General features: G+C 40.4%; 1 protein-coding gene across 1 annotated transcript in view; it reads left to right on the top strand.

Annotated features, from left to right (window-relative positions):
* dhx38 (DEAH (Asp-Glu-Ala-His) box polypeptide 38) overlaps nt 1-15154 on the top strand; it is a 64182-nt gene extending 49028 nt beyond the window's left edge. The window contains exons 21-27 of the mRNA XM_034190431.1: nt 1122-1276; nt 4096-4251; nt 4728-4862; nt 8220-8345; nt 8437-8532; nt 8626-8744; nt 12997-15154. Coding sequence (XP_034046322.1) covers nt 1122-1276; nt 4096-4251; nt 4728-4862; nt 8220-8345; nt 8437-8532; nt 8626-8744; nt 12997-13078 — 869 coding nt within the window. The 3' untranslated portion in view covers nt 13079-15154. The remainder of the gene's footprint in view (nt 1-1121; nt 1277-4095; nt 4252-4727; nt 4863-8219; nt 8346-8436; nt 8533-8625; nt 8745-12996) is intronic.
* Nucleotides 15155-18159: the final 3005 nt, after the last annotated feature.

Below are 18159 nucleotides of genomic sequence, written 5' to 3'. Positions count from 1 at the left end.
CTTAGTGAATATGTTGAATTGAGGAAAGTTAAGGTGTGTGTCAGAGAATATTTTAAGTTTTGTTGTTTTTGTTTTGTTTCTTGCACAGCGGTGCTCTAAACTGCTATATAGTGAAACTGATGTCACCAATACAGAAAGGTGTCTAGCTTTTATAAAGAATGTGGAGTTGATGTAGATACTGCAAACACTTCTGCTCAAGGTTGTTTGGCTCCTGGGCCCAGTTTCATAAAGCAGTCTAATCTTTTAGTGTTTTAGTCTAGTAAGCTTACTAAGTAAGAGAAGCGCTCCTGACCTCGGCATCCGTAAACATCTCCAATGGATTATTCCGGGCCCGCAACACCCACTGCTGCCGTAAGTCTCTCCCTCCTTCCTCCTCCATCAATCAGTGGTACATGATAGCCGCCTTTTTTGAGGTAAGACACTGACGTTTTGTCGACCAAAATAAGATTAGCCTCCTCTGTGCCAGACTAAACCTTGAGGTGGGTAACGCGAAACTTTAGCTGACTAAGCACTTTGTGCAACAGCTAATGTCAAAAGATGAGTCGACTAAATGAGTTTAGTCGACTAAACACGATTAGACTGTTTAATGAAACCGGGTCCTGAAGTAATTGCCTATAAGTTGATCCTGTGTTTAATTTGAGTGGTCAGGCCTCATTTCTGTCTCATCCTCAGTCAGATTTCAAAGGCTTTAGGGATTTGATAATAAGGGAGGACTTTTGATGATTGGCTGTATGGTGTGTTAACAGCAGATTATCTCTGAGTAAGGTTTACCTGCACCTAACTGGTTGCACTTTCTCTGCTTTTCCTCGTCATAAGCTTGTGACACTATATGTTCCAATCATTTAAATCAGAATCAGCAAAGTTTTTTTGAGTTCCCCCCCCCCCCCCCCCCCCCCGTCTTATTTTTCTAAATGTATTGTCAACTGTCAGAAGTTCATCCTCCCATCTCACACTGATGGATATATATATAGCTGTCACATTATTCTTCCTCACACTAGCAGGCTTTTTGCAAAACAGAATTTTATCAAGAGTTTTATGCTGATCCCTCCTACATGATTCAAGTCACTGCTAAATTCTGTTTCCGTAACTTGCTTCAAATTGTCTGGTTCAATTCTCTTCAGGTGCTTTGACACCAACAGGCCGTCTAATGGTAGAGTTTCCTCTTGACCCGGCACTGTCCAAGATGCTGATTGTGTCCTGTGATATGGGCTGCAGTGCTGACATACTCATCATCGTCTCCATGCTGTCTGTGCCAGCCATCTTTTACAGACCTAAGGTACGTCTTAAGGCCCCCTGACACTTGCACGACTTTGACCAGCGCACTATGTTTACTTGTCACAGCTACCTCATTCTAATGCAAGTGTTTTATAGAAGTCTGGGTTCAACATCTAAGGCATAAATAATACCTTACTGGGACTGTCCACCACAAAAACAGCTGTCACAGTCTGAGTCACATTGCAGTGGAAGAACCTTTTTTTTAGTTTCTTTTCTCAAGTCTCTTTGTCTGACTTCCTTTATGCTGTCCTCCATTTCTCTTTTCCTGTTTTATTTTCAATCATTCATTTTATATTTGAGGACAGCAGTGAAAACAGGTGCCATTTGTCATTGTATACAATAGTTTAACTATAGTTATAGTTTAAATAATAGTAATAGTTTAACTTTAACTACTCTTAAAACTTTTGCACATGTTCAGTATTCATCAAACAATGTCTGTGTTAAGTCAGTTACAGTATCTCCTTTATGTCTATATAAAGTTATTTAAAAAACAATGATAAAGCCAATTTATTTAAGTTTTTCTTCACTATGTTGAATTTTCATTGGGTCACCAGTTGTCATATACCAAGAAAAATGCCTCTTTAAACTGCATGGAAGATGGTAAATAAATGGTAAATAGACTGCATTTATATAACGCTTTTCCATCTGCATCAGACGCTCAAAGCGCTTTACACATCAGTGCCTCACATTCACACCAATGCCATGCAAGGCATCCACTATACACTGGGAGCAACTAGAGGATTAAGGACCTTGCCCAAGGGCCCTTAGTGATTTTCCGGTCAGGCTGCGATTTGAACAGAGGATCCTCTGGTTTTAAGTCTGATTTATGAAGATTCCAGAAATTGATGTAATTATGCACAAAAGCTTCTAAATTACTAACTGACATAATTCATGATTAATTAAGGAACCTTTGGCTGTACATAAGGGCCTTGTAGAACTTCTGCCTTCTTGCATTGAAGAACACAACACAAAAATCTAAAGAATTAAGTCGAAGCTTCCAAAGCACAATTTTTGATCACCACAAGTCTGGTTACTCCTTTAGAGTCAAAAAGATTCATGGTGACACAAACAACTTTACAGGCTCTTATATAAAAATCATGGTATGAAGGAGGCCTAAATTAACAACCTAGAAATTAAACTTTTGTCGTAATGGTCCAACAGAGCCTCATGATCACAATTAAGGAACAGATGAAGGAGTTGCAGGCATCAGATAGAAATGTGACATCATCCTCTGCTTCTTTGTTTTTTTGTTTTTGTTTTTTTGAGAGGTGATGCTTTTGCCTCTACCACAGACAATGTGACCATTTCACAGCACAAATTAGCTCATTACCTCTGTTTCACAGAACAAGCAGTAGTTCAAATATTTCATTGAAGATAAATGACGTGTTTCATGACTAACTTTAGCTTATATCAGGATTTCTACAACCACAGACTATAATCATTAGACTTTGACAGTCTTTAAATTGAAACGTCAATTATGTTAACTGTAAAAGACAAATAACCTAACTTGAGTAATATCCACTTTAAGTGAATACTTTAAGCTTGAATTAGAGCATATTTGCATCCGCAAAGCCCTCTTCAGTTTCACAGTTATGCATCCCAGAATTCCACAATTTGAAATCTCATCCTTAGCTTGAAAACCCTTGCATGGTCCAAACAGATGTCCGTGGTGAACCGGGGTATTCTGTTATTGTCTCTTGATCTTGGTTTAAACATGCTTGAATTTTCAAGATGTTAGATTTCTTTTCTTCCATTGAGACATTTTGACAAACTTCGTTGCCCCCCCACCCCAATATGAAATACAGGGGGATATAGTGATCAGCATGTGTAGGGGTGGTGGCCAAGTGGTTAATGCACTTGGTTTCAGTGCGGAAGGTTCCCAGTTCGAATCCCACCCCTACCACATTTCTCCATGTAATGTGGAGTTGTGTCAGGAAGGGCATCCGGCGTAAAATTTGTGCCAATTCAACATGCAGATCCACCTTGGATTTGCTGTGGCGACCCTGAGTACAAAACAAGGGAGCAGCCGAAGGGACTTACTTTTACTTACTATAGTGATCAGCATGTCAGTCAGTCTGTCCATTTTTGCTTATTAGCACCATATCTTAAGAACCAGTTGACCAATTTCATTCATATTTAGCATAAGTGTGTATTTGGGTGATCCCCGACCCTTTGTATTACTGATTTGTGGGGACCGGGAGGATACGTCATCTCCCAATGACTCCTGTTAATGTCTAGCATTTCTATAGAGCCTGCAATGTTGGTGTACATGCTGTAAGGTCATTGAGATGGTTTTTGGAAGCTCCAGAGTTCTGCTAAATTTTTGCTATAGGCATGCTACAGTGTCTACAGTTATGCTATGGCTGCATTTGCACACATCGCTTAGGATATGACCAGCACGTTACACCATCAAACTACCCGCTCAATCACATTTACTGGCAACTGTGATTAGCTTAGTTTGTCATGGTTATAGATCATGACTTTCTGTGAAAGTGTTGATGGCAATAACACATCAACCATCTATTTTACAGGCTCAAGTAATTCAGTAGCTGCCTGGTCAGCTGTTACATGGCCAGGTGTGTGACTTTGAAATTATTTAATTTACAACTAACTAGATAAAATATGAGGTCCCAATCTTAATAATAATTTAAAAAAAAAAAAAGCCTCCATTAAGATGAAAAAAGCCAAAGAAATTTATCGCAATGATCTTAAAAATATTACATGTGGCTACTTTGGTACATTATGTAAAAGAAAACACAAACAAGTTAAAGAAAATGAAAAGGCCTGAAGAACCAGAAATAACCAGGTGTGTGCTTGCAGGGTCGTGAAGAGGAGAGTGACCAGGTGAGAGAGAAGTTCTCAGTCCCTGAGAGTGACCACCTCACGTACCTCAATGTCTACATGCAGTGGAAGAACAACAATTACTCCAGCATCTGGTGCAACGACCACTTCATTCACACCAAAGCCATGCGCAAGGTCAGACTGCTCCGCTGCTTTCTGTTGGTTACCTGTTTACTTCACCAGCTTTTGATTGTCTGGACTTACCTGCTTTGGTTTGCCAGATGAGAGAAGAGCAGGGAGAAATTGAAGTTTAAAATGTGCACAGCAAGGGTTCCCCAGGAGGGGGATTGTGAACTATTGAAACCTAAATAAATTCCAGCATCTCTCCTTGTGGCTGTGTTTGATTAGATATGGCTGAAAATAATGAGGGGAACACTGTGTACCCCTCATTATTTTTAGCAATGTATATTGAATAATTTCAAGGCTCACAGAGGCTGTTCATGGTTCTGGTCCTTTCAAATGTTCCAGTTGTTGGTCTGCAAATATGGAATTTTTTGATATTGTAGAGATTCAAGGCAGTTATCTGACAGCAGTACAGTGTAACTGCAATACAAACAGGTGTTCCATCTCTGATGGACTGTTGATGCTTTTTTTTTCTTTTTCTTGTGCAGGTGCGTGAGGTGCGTTCTCAGTTGAAGGACATCATGGTGCAGCAGAGGATGAACATGGTTTCTTGCGGCTCAGACTGGGACATCATCAGAAAGTGTATCTGTGCCGCTTACTTCCACCAGGCTGCCAAACTCAAGGTGGTCCGAGTTCTGACATTTATACCAGTTTGTATATTATGCCTCATTGGAACTTTTGGTAACAGATGGATAGTACTGACACCACAGTGATACAACGCTAAATTCTGGCAGAGAATTACAAATGACATCACTGTATATATTCAAGCAAGAATTTTTTGGTATCTAGTTCCACACATTTGTATTTTAATATGTACATGTCACAGACATGAACGAGCAAAGCTCTTCAGCATCTTACCATGTCATTTAGGTCCCTCAGACTTTTTTTTTTGAGCAAATGCTCCAGGGGAGCATTAGCATGGCTAAAACCTTTCAGCTTCTGTGGGGTCCACCCCTCCAGACCCCCTGCCTTTTTAAGCATTTTTCTTTTGTTGTCTTTCAGCTTCTGGGGGGCTCCACCCCCAGACCCCCCTAATTACAGCCCTCTTAATTCCCCGCCACTTTAAGCATTTTTTTAATGTAGGTGTAAATTAATATTCAAGGTTTTCAGCTAGTTGATAGTAGGGCTGTACAATATGGCCAAATTACCATATCTCAATATTGTCATATCAGTATGATATACGATATGTCTATAATTTCACACAAAGTGCAGCAACAGTGAATTATTAATTACACATTCTTAAAATACAAAAAGAAATACAAAATTGTAAAGAATAAAAATTTGTATAAATATCTTCCTCAAACTCAAAGTGAAAGCAAATCTCTAAAACTTGATAATACCTGTAAATCATAATCAGTTTTATTGCCAGTTTTCTTCTGACAAATTTGGGGATGGAAACATGAACATTTCCAAGTCACTGAATATGTCTTGGACTTTATTTACATCAATTATGAAGAAATACAAAAGTTTCTTTCACCAAAACATCAAATCTACACTTGCATCTCAGATGTACTTTCTGGCAAATTGTAGCTGAATGTTCAGGTCTTCTTTTTAAGAAAATCCTTCTCTACACCACTTCATCAGGAAGCTGGATATTATATATATTTAATTAATTTATATCAAGTTATAGAGATTTGCTTTCAGTTTGAGTTTAAGGAAGATAACTTTAGATTTATTTATCTAAAGTTGTGTCACTGGTGTGTCACTCAGACAGCAAAATTAAGAGGTTATTTAAAAATAAGTCCTTTAGAGAGCAAAATTAAGAGGTTGCACAGGTTTTATACAGAACAGAGGAGTAGTAAATTACCTGTATTTCTTTCAGCTGAGTGTCTTCACCTTATATCTCATGAATCAACAGCTGTCTGCTCGTTTAATATCACTGGAGAAACACGTGTGTGTATATATGTATATGTATATATATATATATATATATATATATATATATATATATATGTATATGTATATGTGTCTATGTCAACCCGATTAAAAGGAGAAATGCCACTTTTAACAACCTGGACCTCATTTCTGGCATAAAATACGGTCGTTTACTCACCAATATAACTTTGGTGTCATTTGGAGTCTGTGGTTCAGATGATGTGTTCAGTTCCAAATGAGTCAAACATTTTTTTCTTTTTATACTAAGTTGGATTAGAACTTTTTGTGGTACACAGCACCAACTACTGTATAGAATGGGTTTAGCAGTCAGTATGTGTCAAAATGGATTTCAAAATGCAGCTGGGTTTTTTTTTTTTGTTGTTGTTGTTTTTTTTTTTTTGCATGTGTAGTGACAATGTGTCAATCATCTGTGTCCAGTCAGATTTCAGGGGAGTCCAGTGCAACCATAGACATTATATATATATATATATATATATATATATATATATATATATAGACGCCTCATAACTTACGTAATCCAGCGTCGTCGCTGTATTGGATGAGTCTCTTCACAATAGGCTAGCACCAAAGTCAACCGGAGTCAATGGAGAGTGAGCAAATATGCTGGTATTTTGTGCTGCTTACGGTTGCAATAACCGTGTGTGTGTGTAAGAGAGAGAGAAATAAATTCAAATGAACAATCCAAAGTTATTTCTTTACTAAATTATAAAATTAATTCATTTATACATTTATTTATATGCCATACCATATGTCTTTGTTAAAGAGCATAAGACAAAGTCTTTCAGCATGAAAGTACATATTTTTAATGTGTCACAGCATCCTGTGTTAGAACTGAATTTCTGCTGTTTCTCACAAACCAAACCGTGGGAAAATCGGATAAAAAGTTGGGGAGTTATGGATTATTGTAGTTGGGTTCCGCAGTACAAATAAATGCACTGGGGACGCAATAGGGACCCATCCAAGATGGCGGCCGTGCTGATACGTCTGCTCCAATAGGCAGCGGCAGTTCATGAGGCGTCTACGTATATTATGTCTATGAGCACAACCCTGGCCCTCTGCTCTAGCTCCACCCATGCCAGGAAGTGTTAAAGATTTGACATTTCCTTTTTCACTGTGGACTCAAAATTTGGCACTTCCTGTTTGGGATTCCCTGTAACATGAGTGAGCTTTGCACCGCTGTGCGCACTTCTCTCATATAAATACAGCCAAGTAGTTAGACAGTGTAGAATAGGTAACTGAGTGGATAAAGAGCTGACCTGCCAATATCTAGACTGGGGTTTGAATCCTGCACATGGTACCTGTCTGTGTCCTTGGACAAAATATTTAATCTACATTGTCTCAGTCCACCCAGCTGCAAATAAGAACTGGCCTTGGTTGGGGAAGTAACCTGTGACAGACTGGCATACCATCCAGGAGTAGTCATAGACTGTTATCTGCTTGATGCTCTGATCTCCGGAGATAATCACTCATGAAGCATTGTAACTGGTGATACAACAGACAAAGTTGAACAATGCACAGTTTCTTCAATCACAGCCACAGATGTCTGACTCTGGAGTTGTAATGAGTGTCTTGGTGGCTTCCCTCACTAGTCACCCCCTTGTTGTGGTTACTCAGATTAGTGTCCTCTTTGTTCCAGTTACTCAGATTTAGAGAACTGCACAGTCTAGATAGATAGACACACACACAGTACCATACTGTCTGTATTTCTTAATGATTGATGTTAATGAAGTCCAAAACATATTCGCTGATTTGGAAATGTTCATGCATCCATCCACTGGCTGGTCTTTAAATAAATAAATAAAAATCAGGCTATAAAAGTGATGATTGTTTTTATGAATAATCATTACATGTTTTTTGCCCAGTTATTTGTCCAATAACTTAAAATGGAGGAACTGAATATAAAATTGGCTATAATTCCTGAGTGGTTAATGTAATATTTTGTTGACCCCTTTGAATCAAAGATAAAAGCATACACAACAAGCACATCCTGATTGTTTCATTTTGTCTCAATTGTGGTAGTGTACAGAGGCAAAATTACACTGTCCAAACACTTATGGACTGACTGTATGCCTGTTTACTCCTAGGGCATTGGTGAATATGTGAACGTGAGAACAGGTATGCCATGTCACCTCCATCCTACCAGCTCCCTCTTTGGGATGGGCTACACACCTGATTACATAATCTACCATGAGCTGGTCATGACCACAAAGGTAAAAAGTCACTGACTGTGGCAAGCATTCAAAGAAACATTTCACATCAGCTGTGGTGGTGGTGTTGTTGATCTTGTGCTTTGTCATACAGGAGTATATGCAGTGTGTCACTGCAGTGGATGGAGAGTGGCTGGCTGAACTTGGACCCATGTTTTATAGCATCAAGCATGCAGGAAAAAGCAGACAGGTATGTTAATTTACCAATCAAATGTTGTTTGTTGATTTCTCATGGATGTTGCCTGCTGCATTGTCTGACGTAAATCTCATGATTTTCCTGCAGGAGAACCGCCGCCGAGCCAAGGAAGAGATCAACAACATGGAGGAGGAGATGTCCCTTGCAGAGCAGCAGCTTCGGGCACGTCGAGAGGAGCAGGAGAGGAGCAGCATGGGCAGCGTTAGGTAAACCAGCACCCGGTCTCTCCTTCTTTTGCCCCTCATAACATGCAGGCATCCTGTCACAAGAGTTCCTTGTAGCCTCCATTTTCCATATGCAGTCAAGATAGAAGCATTTAATTTACCTACCTCTGTAGAAGTCCATATCGTCACCCCTCCTGCGCTCTCCTCCTCTGCCAATCTCTCTACTCCCCCTCCCTCACTCTTCATGATGAGCTTTTCTCACCTCTGGTCCCTCCAGACGAGACAAAAAGAAATAATATTGACTCCTGGCTGACCCCCATTACTGCAGCAATTTAAATTGTGCCGGAGAAAAGCGGAGAACGTAGGCGAACGTTCATTTTCAAATTAGACCAAAAAAATTAATTTCACTCCCATCCACAGTCTGTACGCTGAGAAATAGGGTTATAAAGAAAGATTTAAAAGGAACTGTTATTGTTAATTAATCACATGGTTTATCTCTGAGTATGTGTGACAGAACTGATGAAAATAAGTCAAGGTATGAGATTAGAATTAGATTTAAGGACAGGAAGTTGGATATTGCTGCTCTCCTGAGCTCACTGTGGTTTCTGTCCTCAGGACTAGGTCAGAAAACATGAACCTTTGTTTGACGGTTCACCAAACCAATTACGTATTACAGAAACCTCCTCAGAAGAACAACACTTAAGCCTCGCTCCCTGGTCTTCCCCCCTCCCCTCAGCTTCTGCAGCTCTGACGTGAACTGTGGACTGTCCAGGACTTTCTCAGCCTGCGCAGGGCTGTTCCCTTCCCCCCCCAGACTGTCAGACAAGGCCGTCGACGGCGCCGAAACTGGCTGCCTTCCGGAGTGTTCTGATAAACTGGTCCTTTCAAATCTCGGTTGTCGTCCTGTGTCCTTGTTTTGTCTCTGTGATTATTGTTTTTTGTGCTGATGGGATTTTTTTTTTCCTCATTGCCGCTGTGTAATGCAGCGGCTATGAGGGTTTTTTTTTTTCTTCTCCTTTTCCCTCGTGTTTTGCTTTCATATATATGTTTTATGTACCGGGCCGGCCTACGTGTTGTGTGTTATGTGTGTTGTTTGTTATGGGTCGGTGTTGGTTTGCTCAGCCCTGCTGTTGACCAAGGCAGGGATGTACATCTGGAGCTGGTCCCCGGGCGCCTAATGGCGACCTCTGCTCCTACTGGCAAATAGGATGGGTTAAATGCAGTAGCCACATTTCATTGTGCAGGAAAGTTTTTCTGTTCTGTGCATATGACAATAAAATTTCCTTGATTCCTTGAGATCACATATATTTTGTATTAAAACACATTTTAACAAGTTTCACATTTTTATGCCCCTGGTATGAAATACGGGGAGATATAGCAATCAGCATGTCCATCTGTCCTTCTGTTTTCACTTGTTAGCGCAGTATCTTAAGAAACAGTTGACCAATTTCATTCATATTTTGCATAAGGGTGTACTTGGGGGGGGGGGGGGGGTCACTTTGTATAACTGATTTGTGGGGACCGGGGGATATGTCATCTCTTGATGACTCTTATATCATGATACATACATATAAACTATATAATACCATATTTCCTCTAATAAATGCTCCCTCTCCCTTGACTTTTTTTTGTCACATTGCATGTAATGAAATTGTGAATTCCTGAGAGAACAGGGAAAAATGAAAATGAAATAGTCCTACGTCATTGCCACAAAATCTCATCAAGTCTGTTCTGGTTTTCATGTTCCCTGTCACACGAACGCCTGCCATTCCCCCACCAGGCAACCGTATCTTTTGCTGTTTTGGCTAGGGTTGCAAGCTTATCCATGTTCCTACACCACTCCTGGACGTGTTTCCTATCTACTAGGAAAATCCAGGCGGCATGGTGCTTCCCCTTCTCTTTTACTTCTTTCACAACTTTTAGCTTGAACACTGCAAAGTGAAAACATTTGTGCAGAGGCATTTTATGTAATTGTGTAGCAGCTACTGCGTGCAGAATAACATTAGTTTCAAGGCTACGCTCCTCCTCTCGCATGCAGTATGCATGTGCGTACATACTGTAAGGCCATACTGTGCACAGCATGCAGGCATGCACGCGTACACACATGATCGTCAATAAATGCCCCCCTTCATTAAAATTTTACACACGTCCTCTGCATTTAACCCATCCTGATTAGAACTACACACAATCCACCCACTGAATGCAGTGGGCAGCCACAGTCTGGCGCCTGCAGACCAACTCCAGATGGAGAGACAGCGTCATGGTCAAAGGCAGCGAAAACAGCAGACCCTAATGAGCATGTTTTAGATGTGCTCAGAGAAAACCCACACAGACATGCAAACTCCACACACAAAGGAACTGGGCATAGTTGGTGGACTCAAACCTCACACCTTCTTGTTGTGAAGCAGGAATGCTAACTATGAGCCACTCTGCTGCCTCATTATGGATTTCAGTGAAACTTCACATAATGGTCACACGCCATATCAAGATAGACATGAAGGGAAAATAATTACCATCTGACATCTTCAAAGAGAGATAATTAGACTTTATTTCTTTTTCCTTTTAAATACATCATATTTGTCAATTAAAGTAGTGTTCAGAATAATAGTGCTATGTGACTAAAAAGATTAATCCAGGTTTTGAGTATATTTCTTATTGTTACATGGGAAACAAGGTACCAGTAGATTCTCACAAATCCAACAAGACCAAGCATTCATGATATGCACACTCTTAAGGCTATGAAATTGGGCTATTAGTAAAAAAAAAAAAAAAAAAAAAAAAAAAAAAAGTAGAAAAGGGGGTGTTCACAATAATAGTAGCATCTGCTGTTGACGCTACAAACTCAAAACTATTATGTTCAAACTGCTTTTTTAGCAATCCTGTGAATCACTAAACTAGTATTTAGTTGTATAACCACAGTTTTTCATGATTTCTTCACATCTGCGAAGCATTAATTTTGTTGGTTTGGAACCAAGATTTTGCTCATTTACTAGTGTGCTTGGGTCATTGTCTTGTTGAAACACCCATTTCAAGGGCATGTCCTCTTCAGCATAAGGCAACATGACCTCTTCAAGTATTTTGACATATCCAAACTGATCCATGATACCTGGTATGCGATACATAGGCCCAACACCATAGTAGGAGAAACATGCCCATATCATGATGCTTGCACCACCATGCTTCACTGTCTTCACTGTAAACTGTGGCTTGAATTCAGAGTTTGGGGGTCGTCTCACAAACTGTCTGTGGCCCTTGGACCCAAAAAGAACAATTTTACTCTCATCAGTCCACAAAATATGGGTGAGCCTTTGCCATTCTGGTTATTCTTCTATCCATTTTGATGGTTGTTTTCCGTTTTCTTCCACGCGTCTCTGGTTTTTTTGTCCATTTTAAAGCATTGGAGATCATTGTAGATGAACAGCCTATAATTTTTTGCACCTGCGTATAAGTTTTCCCCTCTCCAATCAACTTTTTAATCAAACTACGCTGTTCTTCTGAACAATGTCTTGAACATCCCATTTTCCTCAGGCTTTCAAAGAGAAAAGCATGTTCAACAGGTGCTGGCTTCATCCTTAAATAGGGGACACCTGATTCACACCTGTTTGTTCCACAAAATTGACGAACTCACTGACTGAATGCCACACTACTATTATTGTGAACACCCCCTTTTCTACTTTTTTTAACTAATAGCCCAATTTCATAGCCTTAAGAGTGTGCATATCATGAATGCTTGGTCTTGTTGGATTTGTGAGTATCTACTGAATCTACTGGTACCTTGTTTCCCATGTAACAATAAGAAATATACTCAAAACCTGGATTAATCTTTTAGTTATTAGTCACATAACTACTATTATTCTGAACACTACTGTAAGTTGTATGTTTTCCTGCAGGGATAAGTTGAGCTCTGTACAGATGGTAACAACACACCTGTGACTTGGTATTTTGTGTGTGTGCTTTATTGTTTGAAACCAGCAGTATTGCAGTATGTGTGGAGTAAATGTACCTGAAGTGAACAGGGAGACAGAAGAGGGCCTGTGGCCTTATTGTTTTAATTGCAGCAGGTGAGGAAGAGGAGTGAGCGATGAGGGCACTGTCAGTGTGTCAGAGCGCTGTAATTAAAGATGATAGATTGTGCTGTCACCTGTTCTCAGAAACACCAGTCTGATGACTTTTTGTTCTCCTCCAGCGTGTTGAGGAGAATAAGAGAGCAAAAGTATAACACTGTCGTTGCAGCTCTGCACAGCAAATCAAACTTCTCATTCCTGGCTTCTCTTTCGCTCTCCCTCTGCCTTAGGACCTGGAAAATCTGCACCCCAGGAAGAAGAGAGGAGGCCCCCATGACACCCAGACGCACCCCTGCTCGCTTTGGATTGTAGAACACAACCTGAAAGAAATTCCACTGTTGTCAATACATACTTTTGTCTGACTGCTTATCACAACATCAAGATACTTACCATTTCCACTGCAGCAGACTGGTAAAGTCAGACTCCGGCAGGAACAGTCAGAGCTGGAACCTGGAGCTGCACAGTGTATAGGATAAACCTGTCAGCTGAGACAGGCAAGCTGACTGAAAACTGATTGGCTTGGATTCACTGTTCGCCCCAACAGCTGCAGCACAAGCAAACGTGTCTCACAGTTTGGCCCAAATGAGCTGCAGTTCCTCCAAAGAACACTAGAGTGAGAACTTGTATAAGGCTCAAAGCGGAGTGTTGCTTGAGGTCCATCAGATTGACTCCCTGTTTCTCATCCACTGCTGTCTTTATTTCTTTGATATTTCATGTAGGAATAAAGGACATTTGGTGTCCTTTCATTGTTTCAGTGATCGTTTTAACTGCAGTCTTTGCGGAAGTGTTTTATAGACGTGTACATGTTGTCATTCTTATAGCTGAGCATGAAAACTTTTTAATTTGGTGCATTTTGTCTGTGCTTAGTGTATCGTCAGAGGGTTTGTGTGTTTGATTCTGTGCTACAACTAGTTTTTGGTGTATTGTGGGTTGAGCAGTGTGGGCTCCTCCTCAAACTGTATGTGGACATGAATGTGTTCAGAGTTGTACTGTAGAACCACACGTTTTCTCTTGTACTATTTCTGGGCTTTTTCTTCCCCCACAACACAGTGCGCCTCAGCCATTCTCTACACCACTGGTTGTCATTCCTGTTACACAGGACCCCAAGTATTGCACATTCCACTTCTCCCTGCATATAGTAAGTGAATCAGGTGTGTTCCATTGCTTGGCCAGCTATTGAGTACATGTGACTGACCTCACAGAGTTTAAAAAAGAAAAAAAGATGCGCTTACTCGTATTTCAGCAGTATACTTTTGTGCCATCTTGTATAAGGAATTGCCACACTTTTGGATGTGTTTGTGTTTTGGGCTGAAAATCGATCATTATAAATTAACTCCAGTAGTAGACTTCTCTTTTGAGAACTACATTAGGTACAGTAAGTGATATTTATAACTTTCGGTGCTTCAAAGTGGAATATTTATGATTATGATCACTTCAAACTTCAAACACAGGTAATCTGGCTGTGGCAGTGTTATGATTCTGAAGCACTTCATATTTAGCCAGTCAACTGGATGACTGGCTGGTTCCTTTCCCAAGTTTTTGTGATGTAAGCAGTAAGCACATTGCTTTGTTTTCACTGTTTAATGTCATTCAATTCCTTAAACAAGATGGCAGTCCAAACTGCTCCTTACTAGCTGGTTCAATGGAGGACTATGTCCACTTAAAAGGGTTTTATTTTATTATTTTTTTGAATTAATCTGTATGACTGAGCTGAACAGGTCTGTGTAGATCAGAGACAAATGGAAAATGTGCTCTGAGTCTCAAGAAGTATGATTGAGAACCACTGCAATACACAAAATACCATATTGCCCTATTAAAGGTTCATGGTCTTTGTGCTTACAAAAACAAGCAGTTTGTGACTTGTTTCCAGGTAAATGTGTAAATAAGTTACATTTATTGACGCTTCGTCACACTTTTGCTGATTGCTACAAAATGTAACTGTAAACAGAGCAGCCTAATACCTTTGCATAGCTACAGTGCTTTTGTTTTGTTGACTTTTTTAAGTAATTTGTAAATGGAAAACTAATTTTGCTTTTTTGTTTATTTTATTTATTTTTTTATTATAGTGTATAGGTCCTGTGACTTATACTGCTGTCCGAAGCATACTCCCAAAAATATGGTATATATTTGAACCTACATTTTAAGTCTTCTTGTGACATGACGTAGCCCTCATGACTGATCACCTGTAATTTATCCTGGTCCCAAGGGATGCTCAAGGATCTTACCTTCTTACACATAGCCTAATGGATCAGTCAGGTGTCTGTTGGCTCTTGATTGTCCTGAGCACAACTGAATGAGCTGATCAGCTTTCACCACAGCAGGGATAGATGAAAAATGTGCAGGTTAGGGGTCCCTGAGGACCGGAATTGGGAACCACTACATTAAACTTCCAAAAAAACAAAAGTGTGTAATGTGACCCTTGTGTTTACAGTGATACAATGATACTTAAACCTCACAGCCATTTTGGGGTGCATCTCAACAACATGCCTTCACATTGTATGGCAGTGCATTAATCTGATGTCTCAGACCATAAAATAACATTCCATCTGTCAGCTACTGATTTATTGAAAACAATGTAAATGTTATTGTAGCACGTTTCTAACACTGCAAGACTGGAGTGGCAGTAAGACGTGTGTGAAAGTGTATATGCCCATACGGAGCCCAGGGGCCCGAGTCTTCAGTATGCCGTTTGGTGTAGGCAGGATTAATAACTATAAGGAATTCACACGCACACATTTTCATCTATAAATTGCACAAGAATAAATACTATTTTTACAGTTTAAAATCAGACTTTAGTATAATATATACCATCTTTACATATACAGACAAGCCAATGACTGATGGTACAAAAGTGAAAGTCAATACCACAGTAAAATTTGAGGAGGTAATGAAAGGTAGAGCATGAAAGGATGTGCCAGTTAGACATGTTAGAGTTGTTGATGTTAGGAGAAAAGGTACAGTTGTGTTCAGAATAATGGCAGTGTGTTTAAAAAGTGAGTCAATCTCAAAATCCTTATAATAGCTTTTATTTCCATTCATGCAAATGCATCGGGAACACTGCACATTCTATTCCAAATCAAAACATGAAAAATGTATTAAATTTATTAATTTACCGAACATGAAGAAAAAGGAGTATTAGGCTGTTCAAAAATAGTGTCTACATTTTTCTTTACAAGCGCAAACATTTACTGTATAAACTGAAAAATGCTGGAAGATTTAGCTTTCATGTGAATCACTGAACTAATATTTAGTTGTATAGCCAGTGTTTCTGAGAACTGCTTCACATCTGTGTTGCATGGAGTCAACCAGATTCTGGAACAATGGACAACGTATTCAAACGGATCCATGATCCCTGGTATGTGACAAATAGGCCTGACACCACATTGTGAGAAACATCCCCAACTTCTTGATGCTTGCTCCACCATGACTCACTGTCTTGACAGTGTGCTGTGACTTGAATTCGGTTTGGGGCTGGAGGTGGGGGGGTCTGACAACATGTCTGTGGCCATTTGAATGGTGGTTTAATGTATTCTTCTGAATGTATTCTTTCTTTCTGATTTTGGTTGCCATTTTAAAGCATTTAAAATCATTTTACCTGAGCAGTCTATCATTTTCTGCACTTCTTTATATATTTTCCAAACCACTTTTTTAATCAGTCTTCTGAAAAAAGTCTGGAACAATCCATTTTACTCAGATTTTCAGAGAGAAACGCACCACAAGCAGCGTGTAAAACTTACATGAGGGTCACCTGTTTGACACCTGTTTTTTGTTTGTTTTTTGCAGAAAGAAAAACGCAGGTACTATTTTTTTTTTTAAGAGCCTAATTACCTCTGCCAGTGAAGTTCAATCTCTCCACCTAGTCCTGGATCTTCCCCGGGGTCTCTTCCCAGATGGACGTATCTGGAAGACGCACCCAGGGGGCATCCTTAGCAGATGCCCAAACCACCTTAGCTGGCTCCTTGTAATGTGAAGGAGTAGGGGCTCTACTCTGAGCTCCTCATGGATGACTGACCTTCTCACCTTATCTCTAAGGTGCCACCCTCCTAAGGAAGCCCGTTTTGGCTGCTTGTACCACAATCTAGTTCTTTCAGTCATGACCCAACCCTCATGACCATATGTGAGATTAGGAACAAAGATTGATGCGCCAGCCAATCTCGTGCACCATTGTCCCTTCACTCATGAACAAGACCCTGAGGTACTCTTTCACTTGGGGCAAGACTGCATTCCCTACCCGGAGTAGGCAATCCATCGGTTTCCTATGCTCTCTCTCTCTCTCTCTCTCTCTCTCTCTCTCTCTCTCTCTCTCTCTCTCTATCACTCTCTCTCTCTCTCTCTATCTCTCTCTCTCTCTCTCTATCTCTCTCTCTCTCTATCACTCAACAAAAATATAAACGCAACACTTTTGGTTTTGCTCTCATTTTGTATGAGATGAACTCAAAGATCTAAAACTTTTTCCACATATACAATATCACCATTTCTCTCAAATACTGTGCACAAACCAGTCTAAATCTGTGATAGTGAGCACTTCTCCTTTGCTGAGATAATCCATCCCACCTCACAGGTGTGCCATATCAAGATGCTGAGTAGACACCATGATTAGTGCACAGGTGTGCCTTAGACTGCCCACAATAAAAGGCCACTCTGAAAGGTGCAGTTTTATCACACAGCACAATGCCACAGATGTCGCAAGATTTGAGGGAGCGTGCAATTGGCATGCTGACAGCAGGAATGTCAACCAGAACTGTTGCTCGTGTATTGAATGTTCATTTCTCTACCATAAGCCATCTCCAAAGGCGTTTCAGAGAATTTGGCAGTACATCCAACCAGCCTCACAACCGCAGACCACGTGTAACCACACCAGCCCAGGACCTCCACATCCAGCATGTTCACCTCCAAGATCGTCTGAGACCAGCCACTCGGACAGCTGCTGGAACAATCGGTTTGCATAACCAAAGAATTTCTGCACAAACTGTCAGAAACTGTCTCAGGGAAGCTCATCTGCATGCTCGTCGTCCTCATCGGGGTCTCGACCTGACTCCAGTTCGTCGTCGTAACCGATTTGAGTGGGCAAATGCTCACATTCGCTGCTGTTTGGCACTTTGGAGAGGTGTTCTCTTCACGGATGATGCGAAGGAGATGTGTTGCACTGCATGAGGCAAATGGTGGTCACACCAGATACTGACTGGTATCCCCCCCCCAATAAAACAAAACTGCACCTTTCAGAGTGGCCTTTTATTGTGGACAGTCTAAGGCACACCTGTGCACTAATCATGGTGTCTAATCAGCATCTTGATATGGCACACCTGTGAGGTGGGATGGATTATCTCAGCAAAGGAGAAATGCTCACTATCACAGATTTAGACTGGTTTGTGCACAGTATTTGAGGGAAATGG

This window comes from Thalassophryne amazonica, chromosome 2 (genome assembly GCF_902500255.1).
Source record: "Thalassophryne amazonica chromosome 2, fThaAma1.1, whole genome shotgun sequence".
In the NCBI taxonomy this organism is placed as follows: domain Eukaryota; kingdom Metazoa; phylum Chordata; class Actinopteri; order Batrachoidiformes; family Batrachoididae; genus Thalassophryne; species Thalassophryne amazonica.
The sequence above is the reverse complement of the archived record's forward strand: the minus strand, read 5'-3'. Positions and strand labels throughout refer to the sequence as shown.